Genomic DNA, 18,359 nt, shown 5'->3' on the forward strand with positions numbered 1-18,359 from the left:
TCTTGAGAAAATGACCAGCGAATGAAAGGAAAGAAGAAAATGAATGAAAGGAAAGAAATGAATGAAAGGAAAAAGGAGAATGAATGAAAGGAAAGAAGAAAATGAATGAAAGGAAAGAAATGAATGAAAGGAAAAAGGAAAATGAATGAAAGGAAAGAAGAAAATGAATGAAAGGAAAGAAGAAAATGAATGAAAGGAAAAAAGAAAATGAATGAAAGGAAAGAAGAAAATGAATGAAAGGAAAAAAGAAAATGAATGAAAGAAAAAAAATGACTGAAAGTTTCAAAGAAAATGAATGAAAGGAAAAAATGACAGGAAAAAAGAAAATGAATGAAAGGAAAAAAGAAAATGAATGAAATGTGCAAGAGGTTTAAAGGGAAAAAAATATCCAAAATGATTTATGAATATCATTTGACGTGATCGAAGGAGGAGATGTATGATTGGCATGGCGGTTAGTGTTGCTGACTATGACGAAGCCGTTACAGCCCGCCCGGGTTCGAGCCTGCATAGGTTCGAGGCTTTAGAGTGCAGAGTAAAGGTTTTCAATTACTATTGGTATACAATACTTCATATATGTAGGTGGGGTAAGGAAGGTGGTCGTAGAGGGAAGGGCCGTGGATAGGATTGAGAAGACATGAAAAAGCGAAAAAGGAAGAATGATATGATGCAGTTATGTGCAGATGATGCACTTGTGATAAAATTGAAAATGGACTAGTGGCTATTTCGCAGCGAATGGTTCAATAACACACTGGAGGCTATGTTAATATATATATATATATATATATATATATATATATATATATATATATATATATATATATATATATATATACAGTTACCATCGATATGGCACAGGATAACCATACATACTCCCAGGGTTCGAACCCGGCCCTTGATGTTGTGTGTATAAACATCTTCACAAGGCCATATAGGGGAATGGGTCTATGTGTCCTGGTCAACTCATGCAGGTGTTGAGGTGGGGTGGGAGGGGAGGCGTCAGCGCTTGGCGAGGTAGTCGTGATGAAGGTGGGAAGGCATTGGCCAGCTCTCCTGGGTTGGGGTTATTTACCCACACAGGAAACCTTACCCCCACCTCATCCCCCAACCCCACACTCATTAACACTCACGAATCCGATGGGGTCTTCATCATCACAGTTTAGGCTCAGGGGTTTATCTTTTGCCCCTCTCTCTCTCTCTCTCTCTCTCTCTCTCTCTCTCTCTCTCTCTCTCTCTCTCTCTCTCTCTCTCTCTCTCAGCTCTAAAAGGAGAGAAAAAAGATAGAGAAAGAGAGATAGAGATTGGGTGATGTGTATATATATATATATATATATATATATATATATATATATATATATATATATATATAGATAGATAGATAGATAGATAGATAGATAGATAGAGAGAGAGAGAGAGAGAGAGAGAGAGAGAGAGAGAGAATCATGAGGTGGTAATATAGAGCCAGCCTCCCTCCTGAATCCTCTTCCAGCCTTCAGAATATGAGGGGAGAAGGGTTAACCAGGGGGGGGAGGGGGACGGGGGGGGTGTAGGTGGCCGCCAGCACCATGTACTCTCCCTAACCACCCTTCCCTACGGGGTGGAAAAAAAAAAGAGAGAGAGAGAGCGCGCGCGAGCCCAAGTCACATGTGAACAGGTTTGCCCTCGACCCTTGCCCTCCACGCCAGAGGGAGAGAGAGAGAGAGATGGCTATGGCTTGCTTGGAAATCAATCTCTCTCTCTCTCTCTCTCTCTCTCTCTCTCTCTCTCTCTCTCTCTCTCTGTCTCTCTCTCCTACGTCCCTTTGAGAAGGGCGCTGTAAGGCCATTTTATCCTCTCCCTGATATAAACAGGGAGGTGATGCAGGGGTGTGTGTGTGTGTGTGTGTGTGTGTGTGTCTCGCCACATCATCTCTCTCTCTCTCTCTCTCTCTCTCTCTCTCTCTCTCTCTCTCTCTCTCTCTCTCTCTCTCTCATGACGCCTGGATACTCCAGTAATATTCCTCTGAGTCGGTCTTGTTACATTTCAGTTCAGGAAACAAAAATGGAATTTTCTTTTTCTTATACTCAGCCTCTAACTTTTCCTCCAACACCCCCTGTAACTCTTCCTCCAACACCCCCTGTAACTTTTCCTCCAACACCCCCTGTAACTCTTCCTCCAACACTTCCTCCAGCACTACCTGTAACTTTTCCTCCAACACTTCCTGCAACACCTCCTCCAACACGTCCCCTCCAACACTCCCCGTAACTTTTCCTCCAACACTCCCCGTAACATTTCCTCCAACACTCCCAGTAACTCTTCCTCCAACACTCCCAGTAACATTTCCTCTAACACTCCCTGTAACTCTTCCTCCAACACTCCCAGTAACTCTTCCTCCAACACTCCCTGTAACTCTTCCTCCAACACTCCCAGTAACTCTTCCTCCAACACTCCCTGTAACTCTTCCTCCAACACTCCCAGTAACTCTTCCTCCAACACTCCCTGTAACTCTGCCTCCAACACTCCCAGTAACTCTTCCTCCAACACTCCCTGTAACTCTTCCTCCAACATTCGATGTAACTTTTCCTCCAACACTCCCTGTAACTCTTCCTCCAACACTCCCAGTAACCTCCTCCAAAACTCGACGTAACTTTCCTCCAACACTCCCTGTAACTCTTCCTCCAACTATTCCTCCAACCCATCCTCCAATACTCCCTCCAACCCATCCTCCAACACTCCCTCCAACTCACCCTCAAACACTCCCTCCAACCCATCCTCCAACACTCCCTCCAACCCATCCTCCAACACTCCCTGTAACTCTTCCTCCAACTGTTCTTCCAACCCATCCTCCAATACTCCCTCCAACCCATCCTCCAATACTCCCTCCAACCCATCCTCCAACACTCCCTCCAACCCATCCTCCAACACTCCCTCCAACCCATCCTCCAACACTCCCTGCACCTCTCCCTCCAGCTTCCCGTCTGGTGAATGGGACCTTACAGACTCTATAAACTTCTTACTGACGGTGTTTCTGCTTTTATAGAGAATGGGATGTAGGGAGAGTGCTGCTAATACCGCCTCCCTCCCCTATTACATGGGGCGTAAGGACCAGGCGGAATGGGGCGTTCCATACATCCCTCATATGCATCTGTCCCTTCGTCTCTGCCACAGTTTAAAAAGAAAGAAAACCAGAGATCCGAGGGATATAGTCAAATAATATGTGGACAAAGACAGGGTGTGGGTGGGTTCCTGGGCACGTGGGCTGTCGTATGGCAAGATCCCCGGCCCAGTAGGAGAGTCACTTAGTCTCCTTTAAATCATCTATCGCCTGCTTGTATGAGGCTTATGACGTTTAACCGTGGGATTTCAATTTGAAGGTAGATCGTTCAGTATCCTCAGCGAAACAATGGAATAAAACCCGTGGAAAAGATAACTTGAAGCAAAATGGGTTCATTCCATTTTTTGAGACTCGAGAAATGAAATTGAATAATGATAATACCCTTACACACCAAAAAAAACTCAAGTAACTTTTTCTTTTCTTCTCTTTTTTTTTCCCTCTCTCTCCCTGGGGGATCCAAAAACACGACTTGTTTAAAAAAAAAAAAAAAAACGCAAGGAAATAATCCTTTGGAACGGAGGTGTTATAAATAACTTTTGATGATGACCACAGCATAAAGCAGATGGCACTGACATCATCGCAATATAAATGTAATGACCGAATTAAGACGAGGTTGTCGCCTACACTCGAACAAAATCCAACGCTGACTTTACACAATGCTCACGCCCTCCGCCAGGTGATCGGGCTAATCACACTTGTACAGGGCATCAGAAATCGGCTTGTGGTTTCCCTCCTTACCAGCCATCCTACAAACCCAAACCACACCACCACACACCCACCTCCTCCTCCTCCTCCCCTCCTGTAGATTTACATATAAATGTGATGACTCCACATGATGGAGAGAGGAAAAAATGATAGAAATCTCGGGGTCTTCACAGAGAGGGAGGGAGCGTGAGGGAAGGAGGGAGGGAGGTCGGGTATGATTGCCGCAAAACATGGCATCACAAAACCTCTAATCCGTACCCACCCAACCGCGCCAGACCCCACGACCACCTCCTCTGTCTGAGAGGGAGGGACCCAGCGGAGGGAGGAGGTGGTTGGTTGGTTGGTTAGGGTGAGGCTTAGGGAGAAGAAGGGTGAGGCGAGGCCACAGCAAAGGGGGAAGGGAGGTAAAACAGGGTGAGGGGCAAGGGTGGGTGGGATGTGGTGGCTAACAGGGGGCGTAAGGGATGATAAGAGAGGTGCAAAGAAAACAAGATGAGGGAGAGAGAGAGAGAGGAGAGAGGAAAATGGGACGGGGTTAGGCGAGTGGGGAGCCTAAGGAGGTGTATATATACACACACACTGAGAGCCAAAAAAAAAAAATATAGAATATGGTTTTGAAATGCAGTAAAGGAGAGAGAGAGAGAGAGAGAGAGAGAGAGAGAGAGAGAGAGAGAGAGAGAGAGAGAGAGAGAGAGAGAGAGGACGGGTTGTTAGCGCGTAGATAACGTCATAAAAATAGCTCCCTCTCCTAATTGATAACACTTTGATTATTCAAATTACTGGGCGCTGCAGAATACACACTCCCTCGAGTCGCAATTGGCGCGTGGACGCGAGGGTCACGTTCTTCAAGAAAGGAAGGCAGACCGTAAGACGCTTCGACGTATGATTCTTGTATCGTATAATTCAAACTCCAGTTACTCATCTCCAAGCAGAGACTATAATTCAAGAAGTGTGTGTGTGTGTGTGTGTGTGTGTGTGTGTGTGTGTGTGTGTGTGTGTGTGTGTGTGTGTGTGTGTCACGAGGCAGACATGTGACTATCATGGACGAACTCTCCTCTCGGCCCACGAAGGAATATTATCCCAGCAGAGGGACGGTTTGCTCAAGCGCTTTCCAAATAACGTGTGGGAATACACGAAAGCGCTCGAGCGAATTTTCCTGTTTTGCTTTTCCTTCGTGGTCTACAAGTTCACACACACACACATATACACACACACACACATATATTCGCCGTTCCTTTCGTTAGCGAGGTAGCGCCAGGAAAAGACGAAGAAAAAGGCCACATCCGTTCACACTCAGTCTCCAGCTGTCATGTGTAAATGCACCGAAACCACAGCTCCCTATCTACATCCAGGCCCCAACAGACCTTTCCATGGTTTACCGCGGACGCTTCATATGTCCTGGTTCACATTCTGGAAACTCAAAAAGAAAGGATCACAAAACTTTCGATCCATGTACGCAAATAACTTGTAATGAATAGATAATTAAGTGGCCATACATATTCAGTTTAAATAGTTATTCGAGCAGTAAAGGATTATTCATTTCTGTTAACGAATATGTTTCTTCTCATTTGCCTTATCACAGATACATGTAGCTATATGTAGGTTATTGTGGTATGGTGAGGTGGTATAGTGTAGTGGTGGCGTTAACGGTGTGACACTATGGTATAAGGAGGTGGTGTACTGTGGTATTGTGGTATGGCTGTGTGGTGGTGGCGGCGATAACAAGTGTGGTATTGTGGTACGGCAAGATGGAAGTTGTACTGGTGGCGCTAACGGTGTGGTATTTGTGGTATGGTTGTGAGGTGGCGGTGGTGAAGCTAAAAAGGTGTGTGGTATAGTGAGGTGGTATAGCAATGGCGTTAATGTAGTAGTGTATATATATATATATATATATATATATATATATATATATATATATATATATATATATATATATATATATATATTGGAAAGGATCACAATTTTGCGCGTGATCAAGATATTCCTATGAGTCCACGAGGAAAATGAAACACGATAAGTTCCCAAGTGCACTTTCGTGTAATAATCACATCATCAGGGGAGACACAAGAGAGAAATATAAGTCAGTTGATATACATCGAAGAGATGAAGCTAGGACGCCATCGTCTCTTCGATGTATATCAACTGACTTATATTTCTCTGTTGTGTCTCCCCTGATGATGTGATTATTACACGAAAGTGCACTTGGGAACTTATCGTGTTTCATTTTCCCCCGTGGACTCATAGGAATATACTTGATCACGTGCAAAATTGTGATCCTTTATATATATATATATATATATATATATATATATATATATATATATATATATATATATATATATATATATCCCCCCTTCTCTCTCTCTCTCTCCCCTCTCTCTCCCCTCTCTGTCTCCCCCTACAGGTGGGGTGGATGCGGGCGGACACACAGACCATCCTGAGCCTGCACAAGAAGGTTATCACTCACAACACAAGAATATCCGTCACTCACAACGAGCCCAGGACCTGGAACCTTCATATCCGGATGGTGAGCGCTGCTGACCCTCGTCTTGGCTGCGTGACCTGGGCTGCTGCTGCATGACCTGTGGGGCTACTGCTGCATGATCTGGGCTACTGCTGCATGATCTGTGGGGCTGCTGCTGCTGCATGATCTGTGGGGCTACTGCTGTTGCATGACCTGTGGGGCTACTGCTGTTGCATGACCTGTGGGGTACTGCTGCATGATCTGGGCTACTGCTGCATGATCTGTGGGGCTGCTGCTTGCATGATTTTGGGGTCTGTGTTTCATACCCGTGGGGGTGGTGTGCTGCCTGACCTGTGGGGCTATGTGTTTCATGGGCCCGGGCTACTGCTTTCATGATCTGGGTTGCTGCATGATTGGGCCCACTGTGCAGATCTGCGGTACTGCTGCATGATCTGCGGTCCCGCTGCCTGGGCCCGTGGGGGTATCTGCTGATGACCTGTGGGGTGCTGCTGCATGATCTGTGGGGCTGGGGCTGCTGGCATGCCCGTGGGGCTCTGCTGTCTGCCTGACCTGGGCTTTCTGCTGCATGATCTGGGCTCCCGCTGCATGATTGCGGTACTGCTGCCAAAATTGTGGGGCTCTGTGCATGATTTTGCCCGGGCCTTTCTGCATGGGCCTGTGGGGTACTGTGCCAAAGACCTTGTGTCTGCTGATGACTGTGGGGGGTACTGCTGGATGACCTTTCTGTTTCTGATTGGGATCTTGCCGGGTACTGCTGATGATCTGGGCTACTGCTGCTGATCTTTGGGGGTACTGCTGCATGTTTGGGGTTATGCTGATGACTGGGTACTGCTGGGATGGCCTGTTGGGGGGTGCCCGTGGGGGCCCGATGCATGACCCGTGGTTTCTACTGGGTGCATGGCCTGGCTTGCGCTGCTGCTGATTGGGTATTTCTGAGACCCGTGGGGCTGTTTCTGCTGCCTGAACCCGTTTTCTGTCTGCTGCATTTACCTGTGGGGATGTTTATGACCTGTGCTGTTCTGCTGCAAAGACCTGTGTTTTCTGCTGCATGACCTGTGTTACTGCGGTGAAAGACCCGTGCTCTCTTCTGCATACCCGTGTTTTGCTGCATGACTTGTGTTACTGCTGATGATTTTGGGGTTTTGGTGCTTTCATGATTGGGGTTATGGTGCATTTATGTGGGGTTTTGGGCATGACCCGCTGCATGGGCCCGTGTTATGTGTGATGATCTGTGCTACGGGTGCATGACCTGGTGGGGCTGTTTTCTGCATGACCTGTGGGGCCCGCTGCTTATGACCCGTGTTCCCGCGCTGCTGACCCGTTTGCTCTGTGTGTGTCGTGTGTTTTGGGGGTTTTGTTGTGTGTGGGGTTGTGTTTCCTGGTTTCTCTCTTTCTTTTGTTATGTGTGCTTTGAAGCTGATACCTTGGGTAGTGCAAAAACCTGGGGGTAGTTATTGTGTTTTTTGGGTTTTCCCGGGCTTTTGGTTCTGGGTTTTTTTTTTTTAAAGCTAAAAAAACCTTTTTGCCAAAAAGTGTTCAAAATCGGGGTAAAGCCTTTTACCTTCCCAAAATGGCAAACCTTTTCTGCTATATTTTGGTTCTTCATATTCAAACCGTGTTTTCGATGTTTAATCCCAACCACCCTCAACCCCTCCCAACTCCACCCAACCGGGACGCCCAGGGTGTTTTTTTTTTTTTTTTTTTTTTTTTTTTTTTTTTTTTTTTTTTTTTTTTTTTTTTTTTTTTTTTTTTTTTTTTTTTTTTTTTTTTTTTTTTTTTTTTTTTTTTTTTTTTTTTTTTTTTTTTTTTTTTTTTTTTTTTTTTTTTTTTTTTTTTTTTGGGGGGGGGGGGGGGGGGGGGGGGGGGGGGGGGGGGGGGGGGGGGGGGGGGGGGGGGGGGGGGGGGGGGGGGGGGGGGGGGGGGGGGGGGGGGGGGGGGGGGGGGGGGGGGGGGGGGGGGGGGGGGGGGGGGATAAATACTGACTTAAGTCCATTAATTCCTCGCCCTCCTCCCGCGCTCCCTGGGTTGAGGAGCGCGAGAGGAGTCGCATAGCAAGATGATCCGTGAGGTAGAGCTCGAAGGAAGGAAGGGAGGGAGGGAGGGAGGGAGGGAGGGAAAAAGGGGGAAGGGGGGGACCTTAATAAAAATATTGGACCTAGGATAATGCTGACCTTAGCGATAAATGCTACCCCAGTGATACAGCGACCCTTTTAAAATCATCTGACCCAAGATACATGCGACCTTAGCGATAATTGGCCTTGAGATACATGCTGACCTTAGAGAAAATGTGACCCTTTTTAAAATAATGTGACCTTTAAAATACGCTACCCTTTTAGATACAGTGCCTTTGAGAAATGCTGACCCTTAGAGAAACAAGGACCTGGGTATATCATGAGCAATCAACGGGTTTGAAATGTTTTTGTAAAACCTGGCTCATGAGACAGAACACCTCGGGGAAACAACCCCAATTATCATTTACTCTTAACCGAACAATCGTCATGAAAAATTTTTATTTTTTTTTTTCTGTAAAATAAGAACCCCTAAAGGTTTAACCAACAGTTCTAAAAAAGAAAAAAAAGATTTGCATTCCTCTATAAAAGATGGTATTCCTTCAGGATTTTTATCTATCATATACACCAGACCTCCAAAAAAAATTCTTCAACACTCCTAAAATATTTCGTATTCCTTCAAGATATTTATCCATCATACACCAGACCTCCAAAAAAAATCTTAAACACTCCTAAAATATTTCGTATTCCTTCAAGATATTTATCCATCATACACCAGACCTCCAAAAAAAATTTTCAACACTCCTAGAAATCTCCAACACTCTTAAAAAAATTCGCTTTCCTCCAAGATTTTTTTCTATCTATCATTCATCAGACCTCCAGAAATCTAACCACCACTCCAAAGACAAATTGGCACTCCTCGAAGATTTCTTAATCTATCATACACCAGACCTCCTAAAAATCCCCATCACTCCTCGAAAAATTCACGGTCCTCCAAGATTTTCTTTATCTACCATACATCAGACCTCCAAAAAAAAAAAAATCTCCAACGCTCCTAAAAAAATTTTTTTCTTCGCATTCTTGCAAGATTTTCACCCCTCGTATTTTTCAGCCCACGTTACTACACCTATGCCATGACTCCTTTCAGTAAAACTTCAATAGATTCCCTGAGCTATTGTGACTTCAATGATAAAAAAATATATACATATATACATAGAGAAATTGCAACACAACCTTGAAAAAAACCTATTGGCAAGGGGGCAGTTCCCTACCCCTCCTCAACCTAATGATGACTTACCCCCCTATACAATGACCCAGACTGGTATATATATATATATATATATATATATATATATATATATATATATATATATATATATATATATATATATATCTCAGGTCCCACCAAAATCGTCTTCCCCTCAATACAAAGACCCAAACTGGTGTGTATATATGTGTGTACTTTAGGTCACCCCCTTCCCCCCATAAAAAGAAAATCTTTCCCCCCTTTTTAACCCCCCCCCATGACGCAATCTCTAACACCCCATGGCATTCTTCCCCTCCCCACTCTCTCTCTCTCTCTCTCTCTCTCTCTCTCTCTCTCTCTCTCTCTCTCTCTCTCTCTCTCTCTCTCCTCTCTCTCTCTCTCTCTCCCTCCGTCATTCTCCTCTCTCTCCCCCTCCTCTCTCTCTCTCTCTCTCTCTCTCTCTCTCTCTCTCTCTCTCTCTCTCTCTCTCTCTCTCTCCGTCATCCTCCTCTCTCTCTCCCTCCGTCATCCTCCTCTCCCTCTCTCTCTCTCTCTCTCTCTCTCTCTCTCTCTCTCTACAGTCCCCCCGAACATCATTGACGAGCAGACGTCTGGGGACATCACGGTGCCGGACGGCGAGAGCGTGTCCCTGATCTGCACGGCCAACGGGTACCCGAAGCCCAAGATCCTGTGGAGGAGGGAGGACGGAGACAAGATCACCCTACGCACCGGCAGGAGAGACAGGATGAAAGGTGAGTCTGTGGTCAAGGATGCCGTGGGGATAGGGTAGGGTAGCAGGATAGAGGAGGGCACTGGTGCAAGATGGATGGGGTGTGGAGAAGGGAATATGATAGGGTAGAAGGATAGAGGAGGGCACTGGTGCATGAAGGATGGGGTGCGGAGAAGGGAATATGATAGGGTAGAAGGATAGAGGAGGGCACTGGTGCATGATGGATGGGAAGGATCGGGTAGGATAGGGTAGGAGGATAGGTAAGGGCAATGGTACATGAAGGATGGGGTGTGGAGGAGGGGATAGGATAGGATGGGGTAGGAGGATAGGTAGGGCATTGGTGTATGAAGGATGCGGTGGGAGTAGGGTAGGGTAGGAGGATAGAGAAGGGCACTGGTGGATGATGGATGGGAAGGATCGGATAGGATAGGGTAGGAGGATAGGTAAGGGCACTAGTGCATGAAGGATGGGGTGTGGAGGAGGGGATAGGATAGGGTAGGAGGATTGGTAAGGGCACTAGTGCATGAAGGATGGGATGTGGAGGAGTGAAGGGTGGGATAGGTAAGGGGGACTGGTGCAAGTAGGATATGGAGGGAGGGGTGGGATAGGCAAGGGGTATTGGTGCACGAAGGATGGGATAGTGGAAGGGCAGGTCAGGGGTAGGATGTGGAGGGATAGGTAAGGGACATTGGTGCACGAAGGATGAGATGGAGGAGGGATAGGCAAGGGCACGGGTGCATGATGGATAGGGTATGGAGGTAGAGTGCATGAAGGATGGGGCATGGGATAGGCAGAGGCATAAAAAAAAGGGGGTCCAGGAATTCTATTTATACGTGTGTGTGTGTGTGTGTGTGTGTGTGTGTGTGTGTGTGTGTGTCTGTGTGTGTGTGAATTATGAAACGAAAAATGTTTTTCCACTGACTTTCGGAATTTTTTCCAGCCTTTCTTTTCCGTTCAAAAACGGGGGGCAGAGGAGACCAGCTGTCCTACCCACCACAACTGCCGGTCTTAAACCTAAGGCGGATCCTCACCTGCCGATATTCCCATCAAGTCATATTGTTCTGGTCTTGCAAAAAACGACATCCGGGGGTTGTTTTGACCGGTGAAATAGAGGTCTCCCGTGTGTGAGAGAGAGAGAGAGAGAGAGAGAGAGAGAGAGAGAGAGAGAGAGAGAGAGAGAGAGAGAGAGAGAAAAAAAAAAAGGGGGAGGATATAGTTTTATATCGGCGCCGATGATCAGAACCGATTTCGCTCCTCAGTCCCGGATGACCTGAGTTTTCGTCAAAAGGGGGGTCGCGTCGTCCACCAGCAGCGCCCTCGCGTCGTGGGGAAAACGTCTTCCAGTGAGGGATGTTCCAGAGATCATCCACGCCCTATGTCCGCCCACCACCTCCAGTCCTCCCATCTTCTTTAACATGGACGGAGAGGTGGGGTCCACACGTATCAGGCCCATGCATGGTCCTCATGGATCGAAAGTACTCGGAGGTGGTTGCTTTCCAGAGAAACGTCCATTCCAGCCAGTTCAATCCATGTCCTTAACCTCAATCTTGGGATTGATGGAATGACCGCCAAAGAGGATGGAGTAACACGTACCGTCCTTTAAAATACCTGTTTCCTGGAAACACTGTAAGGTAGCACGGAGGTGCCTCAGTCTCCCGTGTTTGCTAAGTTCTCCGAGGCGTTGCGATCGCTCCTCGGACACTATGAGAGTTATGACCTAACCTCGGCCAGCAGCTGTGTGTGTGTGTGTGGGGCGGACGATGGAAGGGACAGTAAAAGAGATGAGAGTGTTATCTGTGGTGTATGACTTATGAGTCGCTTCTCCCGGGGGACCTGCAACGGGGTGGAGGTTTATCTCTCTCCAAGAGGCCTAACCTGCTACGAAATGTAGTACATGATGGCTGAAGGCGGCTTGGCGTTGGGTGAAAGGAGGTCTTCTAGCTCCTCGGAGACATCGGTGTCTCGCTACGTAATAATAACCCACTTCCCCCACCCCCTTTTTCACGCTGAAGTCTTCTGACGAAGGGGACTCGCCGAAGTAGCCCAAGTCTCGAGATTCCACGCGTCGTCACTACCTCTCTAGAGGTTCCAAAGCTTCGCCACGACTTACACCAAGAAGACCGAATGGCTAAACAACATCACTGACCATGTCTTCTCAGACCGACGAAGACCATCAAGCAGTAACGTACATACTGCAGGAGACGCTCAATGGCCCATGTGCAACGGAAGCACCATACAGAACCACCACAGCCCAGACGGTGCGATGCATTTCTGACGAGTGGATCGTGTCTGCAATGGAGGTACCCGACTTAAAACAGTCCTTTTCCTCCGTAGGCATTAATGTCTCACGCGGAGGACGTGGTATTGGGCCAGGATAGTGTTAAACCCGATGTCTACAGCCGATAGGTCGACGTTATCACTGTGTTCACAGACACTAAGGAACAGACACTCTGTAGAAGGCGAGGGAGAAGAGGCGAGAAATACCAGTCCTTCAGTTCACCCAGGAGAGAAGTTATTAAGCCAAAGGATCTTCTCCCTGGACGCCTTTGTAGCAAATGACCGAGGGCGATCCTCAACCTGGCGTGTACCAGTAGAGACAGCCGGAGGACGATGTCTGAACGCCGAAAGGAGATCGTATACGAAAGGTGGCGTCATACGGGCATACGTCCACAAAGCCTGGGTAATATGCCCCTCGTGGCTGTCTAATTGGACCTAGAACTAATTAAGGGCACGTCACAGGTCACTGGTCGACAGATGGCCCACCTCCAATGCCAATGTTGACGCCGTTCAACCCAGCGGCCACAGCAGGAGGTGCTGCTGGAAGTGAACCTATCCGTGCAACTATCAAGGGGAGGGACACAATCACTTCAGGGTATAAGAAGGACGAGAAAGCTGTCAGGGGAAAACTGAGGGTTCAAATCTATACCAGTTGTTAAAACGATCCAAAACCTTGACATTCACTACCAAAGCCGTAAAAAAAAAAAAAAGAGCCAATTTTTTTCTCCTCTTCCTCCTCCTCTTCGTGCGTAACCCCCGAGTTATATATCCCTCGGGACATTCAAAGTGAGACTAGAATGTAGTACACCAATACTGTTATGTGACCGGGAACTATGCATCCCAAGACATCTAAACCACTGGACAAACCGGATGTAATGTAAGACGAAAGGAGGCAGCGCCCACGCCAACCCTCTCTACAAAACATTACTAATAGTGGGAGGATATAGACGTCTCACATCACATTAACGAAACATCCACAACGAATTAACATTATACATAACATCCTGGTATGTAATATCAACCCAGTGGGGACGAGGGAAGGAGGGAGGAGAAAGGAAAAGGGGCTCTCACTATGACTCCTTTGTGGACCCCTGCAACCCCCTGTGTTTTTTATCTCTTTTTGCGCTCCCGCTCACACGATGAGCATATAGGGTGCGCCACACACCGACCCGGAAGCTATCGACACGAATCCATTTAATCAGAACACACTCCAGAATGTGTCACCTCCACCGACGCGTCGAGCACAGCCAATCAAACAAGTGTGTGTGGTGCTTCTCAAACTACCCACACGATGTCGTGAAGCACCAATCATTACCACGCAATCGAACGAGGCAGCCAAAGCCGCCTCTCTTCTCTTCTCTTCTCTCTCTCTCTCTCTCTCTCTCTCTCTCTCTCTCTCTCTCTCTCTCTCCTTCACTGACCGCCAGCTACCCACCACCTTTTCCACCCCCCTTCCCCCACCGCTCGCTGATTACCCCCCCCCGCGACGCCACGATCGCTAAGGCTACGGGGAAGAGAGAGAGAGAGAGAGAGAGAGAGAGAGAGAGAGAGAGAGAGAGAGAGAGAGAGAGAGAGAGAGAGAAACTAACAATCATAACAAGCTGTAAGCTAAACTGTTCACGGAAGAAGGGTTTACAACTGTCCCCATGACCCCCGATCTCCAACGACACGCATCTTGGATGTCCACAACAGACGTAAGGGACGATAATTTCCTTACTCTTCATTTACATCTAAACAAAAACCAAAACAAAAAAAATAATGGAGATTATTCAGCAGTAAATTATATCAACAAAAGATGAAAATTTCCCTCATGAATACAATGGCCGGGGAAACTTTAGAAGCGTCGACTCCTCCTCATTAATGTCCTACAAGTCTCTCTCAATTAGATCTGAACGAGACGACGTACATGGCCCAAAGCCGATGTGCTTTGGTAAATAAATGCTGTCGAGGAGTGGGTGGGTGGGTGGGTGGGTGGGTTTGGGGGGAGCTTGACACGATGCAGAATCGCTGCTCCGGCCAAAGTCTCTTGTGTCCCCGGGCCTCCAACAGGTACCAAGAGTTCCGTGATTGGAAGCAAGTTGAGGTGTATCTGCCACCGACTCCACGCGTTATGTCGTGACTACCCACTCGATTGACTTGGCACCTGGGGGCAATTACAGGGCACTGGGACCTTTTTTTTTTTTTTTTTTTACCAAGGTCCTCAGGCCACTTCCTAGGCACCTGGACCAACTACCAGGTACCTTGTGCCAATTACCGAGCGCCCAGAGCTATTACCCGGCACAGAAGGACTGATCACAAGCACCTACGCTGATTATCTGGCAACCAGAGCAATCACCAGGTGCCCAGACACTTTACTAGACACCTTGACTAATTACCCGTCACCCAGATCAATAGCCAGTTACACAGATCAATAGCCAGTTACCCAGATCAATGGCCAGTCACCCAGATCAATAGCCAGTCACCCAAATCAACTACCAGTCACCCAGATCAACTACCAGTCACCCAGATCAACTACCAGTCACCCAGATCAACTACCAGTCACCCAGATCAACTACCAGTCACCCAGATCAACTACCAGTCACCCAGATCAACTACCAGTCAACTACCAGTCACCCAGATCAACTACCAGTCACCCAAATCAACTACCAGTCACCCAGATCAACTACCAGTCACCCAGAATTGCATTTTGGTGGTCGGAGGAGAACCCTTCCTGCCTGCAGGCTCACCCAGCCATCAGTGCGAACTGGTCGTTAACAGAGGGGCGTCAGCCCCCCCCCCCCTCCCCCCTGCCTCTCCTGACCCATTATGAAGAACATGAAGACATGATGACCTCCTATAAGTCTGGGTGCCTGGTACCTGGTCACTGGTATAGAAGCTGGTACCTGGTGTCTGAGATCTTGGACGCCTGGTACCTGGTCTGGCTACTTGGTACCTGGTCACAGGTCTGGATACCTGGTACCTGGTCACCGAGGTCTGGCTACCTGGTACCTGGTCACCGAGGTCTGGCTACCTGGTACCTGGTCATTGAGATCCGCGAGTCTGGTCATCCACTAGACCCCCCAACACCCGCAGACACCACCACCACCACGACCTCCTCCTCCTCCTCCTCCAACTCTGGAGTGGGAGTCCCGCTAACGTACCTCCTTCCCACACCTGCAGACACCACCACGACCTCCTCCTCCTCCTCCTCCTCCTCCTCCAACTCTGGAGTGGGAGTCCCGCTAACGTACCTCCTTCCCACACCTGCAGACACCACCACGACCTCCTCCTCCTCCTCCTCCTCCTCCAACTCTGGAGTGGGAGTCCCGCTAACGTACCTCCTTCCCTCCCTCTTTCCAGTAGATGAGGTGGAAGGCTCGTCCCTGAACCTGACGCGGGTGAGGCGGAAGCAGATGGGGGCGTACGTGTGCATTGCCAAGAACGAAGTGCCTCCAGCCGTTATGAAGCGGATCATCGTCAACGTCTCCTGTAAGTGTGTCTGTCTCTCCCCCTCTCTAGTGTCCAAAGATACTCTCTCTCTCTCTCTCTCTCTCTCTCTCTCTCTCTCTCTCTCTCTCTCTCTCTCTCTCTTCGTCACGATTGTTAATCCAGACGGCGTCCCTAACTACGTCTCTTCGTTGTATATCAGCTGACTTGTCATCTCTATCTCTCTCTCTCTCTCCTGTGTCTCCCCTGATGATGATGATGTGATTAGTGCACGAAAGTGCACTTGGGAACTTATCGTGTTTCATTGTCTCCGTGGATTAGAATGAAATTTACTGGCTCACGTGCTCAACTGTAATCTTTTCCAATATATTTATATATATGTGTGTGTGTGTGTGTGTGTGTGTGTGTGTGTGTGTCTAAATCCACCTTCGCCGAGGTTCTAACATCATCAATGGACGAAAAGATACACACAACCAGACCAGATCGGGAAAATCTCTTGGTCACCCAACGGGAAGCGTCCATCACTTCCTTGTTCCTGTCTAAGAACGTAACCTTGACACTGCAGGAGCCCCATAATAACATGGGTCCTGGGTGTGTCTCATGCAATATACAGGTCATCCTGGTCTGTGGCTGCTCTGCCTGTGGACGTCGCCCAGGTGTCCCGTGCATTACACATGACAGGAAGAGAGTGGGTGTCTGCAGACTGAGACGGACGGGCCCCCCCTCTCGTCGTTTCCTCTACCTCGCTGAAGCGGGAAACGGAGAAGTAATATAGGTGTTCACACACACACACACACACACACACACACACACACACACACACACACAAAGATATTCATACTTAGTAACTTAATGAAAGCACAGCGTGAGTTCAGCCTATTATATAGGGGTTCAACCTATTATATAGGGTTCAACCGATTATACAGGGATTCAACCTATTATATCGGGGTTCAACCTATTATATAGGGGTTCAATCTATTATATAGGGGTTCAACCTATTATATAGGGGTTCAACCTATTATATGGGGGTTCACCCTATTATGTAAGGGTTCAATCTATCATATAGGGGGTTCAACCTATTACATAGTTCAACCTATTATATATGGGGTTCAACCTATCATATAGGGGTTCAAACCTAACATATAGGGGTTCAACCTATTATATAGGGGTTCAACCTATTATATAAGCGTTCAACCTATTATATAAGCGTTCAACCCATTATATAAGCGTTCAACCTATTATATAAGCGTTCAACCTATTATATAAGCGTTCAACCTATTATATTGCGGTGTAACCACCAACTCACACTGCCGTACAAGTCATTTCCAGCTACGTTAACCCCCCAGTCCACTCACGCCATGAAGAAACCCCCTGTCACCTGGAGAACACCTGGGGACGTAGAAATGTTGCATTAGCGAATCATTGGCATTAATGACGGAGGAAACTGTGAGGAATGCAGGTGAGACCTGCTCAACACTGTTCAGTTGACGAAGTCTTTATCAGTCTGTTCTTACCATTGCCATTAACAGGGTCGAGTGCGTAGGTTCGAGTCCCGGTTGCGACAGTCGGTCCACAGTCAACCCAGCTGTTCAGTGAGCTCAATCTTCAGTGAGCTGAGTCATCAAAGAGTTTAGTCATCCGTGAATTCAGTCATAAGTGAGCTCAATCTTCAGTGAGCATAGTCATCAGCGAGCTCTGTCATCAGTGAGCTCTGTCATCAGTAAGCTCAGTCACCAGTGAGCGCAATCTTCAGTGAGCTCAGTCATCAGTGAGCTCAGTCATCAGTGAGCTCAGTCATCAGTGAGCTCAGTCATCAATGAGCTCAGTCATCAATGAGCTCAGTCATCAGTGAGCTCAGTCATCGCTTACACTGAGGAAGAAGATCTGAGGGATAAAAAGCTCCCTCATCTCTCCCTCTGTAACGGGCCTCTCTCTCTCTCTCTCTCTCTCTCTCTCTCTCTCTCTCTCTCTCTCTCTCTCTCTCTCCTTCCTTCCAGAGGCACCACTTCCCGTCCACCCTCTCTCTCTCTCTCTCTCTCTCTCTCTCTCTCTCTCTCTCTCTCTCTCTCTCTCTCTCTCTCTCGCCTTCTACAGGCACCATTTTTCCCCCCTTCCTCTCCCCCTCCCTCTGAGCTCTCCCAATATGCCCTCCCCGCTCTTGGCTGTCGATTTGGGGAGCTTAGAGAGAGGCCTGTTGACCTGCAGTGATATTCTCACTACGAGGGAGGGAGGGGGTGGGTGTGGAAACGGTGAAATCCGGTGGAAACGAGGAAATCACTGCAGTTGCTGAGCCAGCTCTTGCACCAGGCCACTGGTATTATGAGAGACGCGAAGCCAATCTACAGAGACGCACAATTCTTCAGCGCTCGCTCACAGGCCCAGTCAGGGTG

At 47.7% G+C, this 18,359-nt stretch overlaps 1 protein-coding gene across 1 annotated transcript in view; it reads left to right on the plus strand.

The window, feature by feature from the left end:
- LOC139750067 (lachesin-like) overlaps positions 1-18,359 on the plus strand; it is a 305,867-nt gene that overhangs the window by 257,600 nt on the left and 29,908 nt on the right. Inside the window, exons 3-5 of the mRNA XM_071664402.1 lie at positions 6,201-6,323; positions 10,111-10,288; positions 15,883-16,011. Of these exons, the coding sequence (XP_071520503.1) occupies positions 6,201-6,323; positions 10,111-10,288; positions 15,883-16,011 (430 nt within the window). The remainder of the gene's footprint in view (positions 1-6,200; positions 6,324-10,110; positions 10,289-15,882; positions 16,012-18,359) is intronic.

The sequence above is a fragment of the Panulirus ornatus genome, chromosome 9, assembly GCF_036320965.1.
Source record: "Panulirus ornatus isolate Po-2019 chromosome 9, ASM3632096v1, whole genome shotgun sequence".
Classification (NCBI taxonomy): Eukaryota; Metazoa; Arthropoda; class Malacostraca; order Decapoda; family Palinuridae; genus Panulirus; species Panulirus ornatus.